Consider the following 7,155-nt stretch of genomic DNA (forward strand, 5'->3'; position numbering starts at 1 on the left):
ACTTCTTTCTGCAATACCTTAACCGACTACCAACAACTCTTGCTTTAAACTACAAATACTTCCACTCAGGAGGAAAGTTAATTTTAGACGTACAAATTTCCACTGAGGTAAAAGTATTTGTTTTGCAACTTTTGTGTTGACCTGGAGCTATTTTAACATGCCAGCGGATATTGTGCATAAACATTGAACCAGACGACATGTGTTGTTTTCACACGACCATTGCCTCTATGGTTAACACCCGACAATAAACATAATTCACTGCCCTTTTTTATACTTCATTTCAAGTTCTTTCTTGTAACAAGAAGGTAATATACAACTGACAACAGCCTCCAGTTTAATTCCGGACTTATTTCATATCTCCGTATCCTCTAAATCCATTCCGTATCACAATTCTGCAGAATTCTAGAACTGCAGCCAGAATTCTGGGAACCGGAGCCAGAATTTTGCAGAATTCTGTACAGTAGTATGATTCATACTTCCTAAATTCGGAGAGGTAATTTTCAATGTTACCTGCACCAGTGCAGGTATGCAGAAAAAAAGGATTTCGACCCTTGAATTGCCACGTCGCTCTATTTTGTGTAATACTATTTACACACAGAAAGATAAAACGTTCTGTTGCGAAAAAAAACAAGATAAGAATTTCCGCCCTACGCATACCCTTTATAAGCCTGAGTGTATAAGTATTTGTCTATCTCTAACAACTTTGTGACTCTAGCATACACGGCACGTCTGGCTTCACGACAGCTATGAACTTCAAGGTTTTACTGCTTTTCGCAGCGTTGGTGGCCATGACTAGTGGTTAGTAAGGTTTTTGATTTTATATTTATTGTTAGATTATCGGCCAATAATATGCAGAAGTGGCCAACATCGGTAGAAATTAACAAAACAGATAATAGAACCAGCCAGGTGTTTCCTTCTCGTAACCACAGTAAACCCTAAACGTAGCTAGGTACTCATTTTTACTTGTGTCAAGTGAGAAAATAAGTACTAAGTGCTTTTCCCAAGGCCTTTATTGTGGCCTGCAGCTGATAGGGGTTGGACTCAGAAGTCCAGCTATAAGAATACCTCAAAATGGAAACGTTTTTTTCAGAACTTTTATAATTTGTAGAGGTAAGACGTCCTTGTCTTGTAGGTGAAGGTTAGACTTCCAGGTAATACGATACGCCAAAAACAGTTACTCAAGCAACTAGATATGATTTTGGAAAATCATACCCAGTTGCTTGCGTAACTTTTGTGCAAATCATTGTCTTGTTTTTTGTTGCATCTGTGTCTTGTTTTGCTCTCAGGTTGCGGCCAGCCGATGATCGCACCTCGTATTATCGGGGGACAAGATGCTAGAGACCACAGCTGGCCGTGGCAGGTAGGTGATCCTACACGTGCCGTTTCACTATCAGCTACTTTCACCAACTAGCCTTGTATCCTAGCCTCTATCAGGCTTCAGGAGGCGGCTGGAAAGAGTAGAAATCGGTCAAATAGAGAGTTAACATGCCAGGGGAGTTGGTCCGCTGGAGAGTACAGTTTGTCGCACCCGAAAACTGTACTCTCTAGCGGACCAACTCCCCTGGCATGTTATCTCTCTTTTTGACTGACTTCTACTCTTTCCAGCCGCCTCCCGAAGCCTGGTAGAGGCTGCACTTTGTGGATCTACGAGTGCTGTTTATTCTCTGCCATACATTGTACTAGTTTAAGTTGTTGAGCAGTAAAGTTGATTTGTAATACAACTCGCCTGTTCCATGTTGTCAGGTTTCCCTCCAAACCTCCAGCGGCGCTCACTTCTGTGGAGGTACCCTGATCGCACCACAGTGGGTGCTGACCGCAGCGCACTGTAACCAAGAGTAAGTATCATTTTAACATCCGTGAACAGTTTCATCAGGTTGGTAAGTCACTGAGTAAAGAGACTCTTTTTACACAACCAAGTCTTTTATTCAGCCGACGTTTCGGTGACCGTCTGTCACCTTCCTCAGGGCAATTCTGACTGGTTCACATTGCACTGCAGCACAGGTGTCGCTGCTACAGATGCATTCCCAATGTGAACCAGCCAGAATTGCCCTTAGAAAGGTGACATCCGTTAGACTTTTAGTAACATTTTTCATATGTCTACCTGAACAACAGTTTGCGGACGGCCAGAGTTGTCCTGGGTGAACATGACCTGGCCAGTAACTCTGAGTCTGTCCAGGTGGCCAGCATAGTCGGGGCCCTCCCTCATCCCAACTACAACCCTCAGGTAGGTATGATGGCACGCTCATCATCAAAGCTTGTGTTATACATGAGCAACATCTTAAGAACAACCGAAGAAACCGCAAGTTGTTTAAACTTGTTGTGCATAGCTTGCTATTTTGCTTCAATGATTTTCATATATCTATGCCTATGTAACAGTGGGGTTCAAGCGCCGCTAACTGATCCATTCCAATGGGTCTGGACCTTTTGGAGTAGTGGTTAGCGCGCTGGTGTCGAAAGCCGGCTGCCCGGGTTAGGCGCGGGTTCGATTCCCGGTGCCCCCGGAGTCAGGGGATTTCCTGTTTCTCCTCGCTGCTATTTGTTTCACTCGTTCCTACACGGGCCCTGTGAGTGATGGCAAACTGTTACAGGCTGGGCCTCATCTCCAAGCAGATCATACGGTGGCAAGGCAATATCCATTGGCCAGAGGAGTGTCTATTAGCCACCGAAGTATCTGGCCAATGGGTACTGCCTTGCCACCGTATGATCTGCTTGGAGATTAGGCTGGGCCATCTGAATGGAGCTGTTTTCCTTCGTGTTTGTCCCCTTAGACCGTTGAGAACAACATCATGCTGCTGAAGCTGTCCCGCCCGGCGAGCCTGGGCCGGACGGTGGACGTGGCCTGCCTTCCGCGGGACGGGAGCGGATACCCGGACGGCATGACCTGCTGGAGCACCGGCTGGGGCTTCACGGCACAGGACGGTACGTACATTTTTTTGTACTCAACAAACTGAGAGCGTTAGGGGGTTAGGGTACAGGTTAGGACCTGGGCCGGACGGTGGACGTGGCCTGCCTGCCGCGGGACGGGAGCGGATACCCGGACGGCATGACCTGCTGGAGCACCGGCTGGGGCTTCACGGCACAGAACGGTACGTGTACACGGGGCACCCTTCTCAGACAACTGTTACAGTATACTACTACTTTTCTGTCTGTCCGCCTGTCTGTGTCTTTGCCTCGATTCCTCACGGCTAGATATGGTACGTGCAGTGCGTACACACTGAACATTTGTCACTCTTCTCAGGCTATCTTTAATGTTAAACGGGAGTGAAGTGTTGTTTTTGACCTGTCTCCTTTCCACTCCTTTTCTCTCTGTCTTTGTCTCTCTCTCCAATATGCACCAAGAAGCGTTGACAAACACGTCAGTGGTATAATTGTCACGCTGGAACCCTCGCAAAACTGGGGTACAAGATTAAAAGGTGAAGTCTGCTATCCGAGGCTGATTGCCCTGTTTTGTTTTGTTTTGTTTTATTTTAGTTTACAACATCTGGATATCAACACATCGTAGTCTAGCCTGGGTGCCATCCTATTTGTATGCCGGGGCTCCCGTACTCGCTCCTTAAGCTAATCCTATTCTTCCTCACAATGTTTATTATCATTATTTATTATCATTAGGACCTATCGCGAATGAGCTGCAGCAGGCGGACCTTCCGTTGCTTAGCAACGCTGAGTGCAGCTCCCATTGGTCAGATTTCTACAAACCTGAGAGCATGATCTGTGCCGGGGCTGAGGGGGCGGGCGAGGACGGGGCATGCCGGGTAATTATGTGCTACATTTGTACATGTAGCCTCCTGTGCAGGACTCCGGCGAGTGGGAGTTTTGATACTGCGTTTTGTAGAGAAACGCGTGACGGGTACAAACCTTCAGAAGTATGGACGGCTGGTTGTAGGATGGCCGGCAAAAGAACGCGTTAAAAACTCTACAAAACGCAGTATCAAAACTCCCACCAAACCAGAGGTCTGCACAGTAGGCAACAGTGTATATCATGTATCTTCCTCACCTTTTTCAGTTGATCTTGAAATTTAAACCTCCTTGGTTCATCCACCGGCATCCTGATCTTCAACTCAACTTTCTGCCTTCATTCTGGATTTTCTGGCCTCCAAGAATATATAGAGATGTTCATAGATTGGAACTCATCCTGTTCTGGTCCTAATACGCTCCTCTGCTTCACTACAAAATACTGAGAGTGCCAAGATGTCGTCTCCAACTAAACAGGCCTTCAAAGTCTCCATTTCCGCGAGTTTTAGTGACGAAATGTCATCAACTCAAACGACGTTCACTTCGAACTCAGCGCGGTAGACATTTTGATGATGATGATAAAGTAAGCCACCCCTCAAGGGCCATATGCCTCAGCCAATCAGAGCTAAGCTTACATTTTACGACCGATTCCAGGCTATGATGTTGCTGTTTCTTTCCAGGTAAATTCTAGCTATGGTGTAATGTTATAAAAGGCATCCAATGCGATTTCAGGACAGCAAAACTGGAAATATTCTGAATAAGGCAATCTTTGTGATATTGATACATACTTCTTCTCATTAGCACATTTTAATCAGCATTTCATACTCTTGAAACTTTTGGGCACTTAAAACGTTTCTCTGGGCACTTAAAACTAATTACTGGGCGGTACCCTAAAAATGAGCCCAGGGCTCTTTCAGTAACCATTTTCCGTCAGAATTTTGGGAATGTTTGCTCCATGAGGGTTAATATACACTGGGATAGTGTGGTTTCAGCTCAGTATGTAGATAAATGACTAGCTATATAGAATATTGGCTTTGAAAAGTAGGGCTTCCAAGCCCTAAAAACTGCATTGGATGCCTTTTAAGTTTGTTTTTCATTTTACAGGCTGACTCTGGCGGCCCCCTTGTCTGTGAGATCAACGGATCGTACCATTTGGTGGGGGTGGTCAACTTCGGCTACGACACCTGCAGCACCAGCTACCCGACAGTCTTTGCGCGGGTCAGCGCCTTCCGCACCTGGATAGACGGCGTCATGGCGCGCAACTAATCTGATTGGTCGTTCGGGGAGCGTCATGGCGAGCAATCAATCTGATTGGTCGCTCGTAGAGCATGTCGTTCATGATAAAAATATCGCTGGTCGCTTCTCAAAATTAGGCTGGAAAATCAGCACTGAATACTTAATTGTTTTATCAATAAAACAAAATAAAAGGGTTGCTGAAGGTTCGCTTCCTTGATTTATGTACTTTGATCGGCACATCCGCAAGAAACAAAACTGCCAAATGAATTGGGACTAGCAATAGGCAATAATTGTTCTCCCAAACAAATCAGGGATGTTAGAGGCAAACGCTGTTAGTGGTGTATGCCTCTGTTTTGGGGGGTACAGTTCCTATCCTTGTACATGATCCCATACAATGATCATAGATGCTAAGGCGTCCTGACGTAAGGATGTACACTTCGAACATTATAATTTGCTTCATGCATATGACAGGGGACTAACAGATCGTTAAAAGTGTTTTAAGCTAAAACTTTTGATCCAATACAACAAAGTTCTCTCACCTAGAGCTTTAGTCAGTTTACCAGTCACTCTGGTCTTCCTCAGTAGACTGACCCAGGGAAGCTTGTCACCTGGTTTCTTTGAAGTGTGACGTCAACACTGGGTCAAAGGTATCTGGTAGTATTGAGTAAGACCAGAGTGACTGGTCGAAAGCTAGCGCTCTAGGTGAGAGAACTTTGCTGTGTTGGATCAAAAGTTTTAATTTTTTAAAACATTTAACTACCAACACAGATGAACTTTCATGATAGATCTTCAAAAGCTTAGCACTGACTCCAGCGTACAACGAATGAAGGATAACAACGTCTCAAACAGGTTTGCGTATCACCCACGTTTATTATTCCGTAATGACACGACCCACAATTAACAATCACGTGTTCTCCACAAGAAAACAACGACTAGGAACTGTGGGTAAAACTGTCACCAGCCGGGCCTACTCTCCAAGCAGAGGTTTGGGTTTTGGCTTATTTTTGGCGTGTTTTTAAGCCTTTTTATCCTTGCACTGGTATCTTTTTTACGTCAACCCAACCAGTGCAAAAAAAAAAAAAAAACTGATAAAAAACGGCTAAAACACGCCACAAATAAGCCAAAGCCCGAACCTCTGCTTGGAGAGTAAGCTGGACCCATCTATGGGCCATCCCTGAGCAAATCATGACATTGTGTAGAAGAAGCAGTGCTTAATACTTCCCTAGAAAAAAAAAGGGTAAGTAGATATTCCGTCTATCACCATATTAAAAAGAAAGCATTGCAAACATGTTGTAAAGTGTACTAAAATGTAGACACAGAAAGAATACAATGGTACAATTTTCTCTGCAGTTCCGAGTTGAGGTCAGATTGAAACGATTTTATCGTAGAGTATTTCCTTTGAAAACAGTTTGTACCCAAACTGGGTGTTACAAATACATCAATAAGACTCAATAAAATGAACTTCCACCAATCTTTAGTGCTACTAAAATAAGCACAACGCGCGCAAAATGACGATGAAGAGACTAACACAACATAATTTCTTCATGTGCCCAACAAGTAGCTTTTTTACAGCAATATATACATACAAAACGTCCCACATACAATAGTAATACGCCACAACAATGGCCTGGTTACTTATAACGACCCTTGTAACCACGGGATACAAGTATGTGCCATAAAACTGACAATAAAAAATAAGCGAGCATAAAATATTAAACATAAAGCATCTAACGGACAATGTAAGAAATCGCAGATAAATTCCATTTCTTCCTCTGTCCTCTGAAAAGAACAAAGGATACACCCAGAAAATAGAGACTTCTTTCTACTTAAGTCTTCTCTCCCTTTGTCTTTTAAGTTAGAAAATACGTATTCTCTCTCCCGCAAAGTAAAATATTTTTTCTCTATCTTTTTGTCTTCTTTTTTGTTAGTGTTGTATGTCTTTTTTAGTTGTTTAACATCACATTGATTCCAAACAATATGGAATACATCATATATACATACATACATACATACATACAGCTTTCTCCACTTTTACACTCTTGTTTCTCTGCTTTCGTACTCAGTTTTACGTACAAAAGAAACAGAATTTCAGATGCAGCCTGATGGCAGAAAATGATGAAATCCGTTGTTTCAATCATCATATTTTCCCTGTCTTCTTTAGTTTGTTCCTCACATATTAAGTGGCAG

General features: G+C 43.6%; 1 protein-coding gene across 1 annotated transcript; it reads left to right on the forward strand.

The window, feature by feature from the left end:
- The first annotated feature begins 788 nt into the window (after positions 1–788).
- On the forward strand, positions 789–5,164 carry LOC109472895 (chymotrypsin A-like). Its single transcript, XM_019772761.1, has 7 exons — positions 789–798; positions 1,287–1,360; positions 1,744–1,835; positions 2,113–2,224; positions 2,769–2,919; positions 3,610–3,752; positions 4,837–5,164. Exons 1-7 carry the CDS (start codon positions 789–791, stop codon positions 4,996–4,998), a joined length of 744 nt encoding a protein of 247 aa, XP_019628320.1. The 3' UTR covers positions 4,999–5,164.
- Positions 5,165–7,155: the final 1,991 nt, after the last annotated feature.

Source organism: Branchiostoma belcheri, unplaced genomic scaffold, assembly GCF_001625305.1.
Source record: "Branchiostoma belcheri isolate BF01 breed outbred unplaced genomic scaffold, Haploidv18h27 scaffold29, whole genome shotgun sequence".
Taxonomy (NCBI): Eukaryota; Metazoa; Chordata; class Leptocardii; order Amphioxiformes; family Branchiostomatidae; genus Branchiostoma; species Branchiostoma belcheri.

Bases quoted from the DNA above. Each gene is read 5' to 3' on its own strand.
- LOC109472895 (XM_019772761.1), top strand. The intron at 2,225-2,768 runs GTAGGTATGATG...TTGTCCCCTTAG, and splicing joins ATCCCAACTACAACCCTCAG to ACCGTTGAGAACAACATCAT. The intron at 3,753-4,836 runs GTAATTATGTGC...TTCATTTTACAG, and splicing joins GCGAGGACGGGGCATGCCGG to GCTGACTCTGGCGGCCCCCT.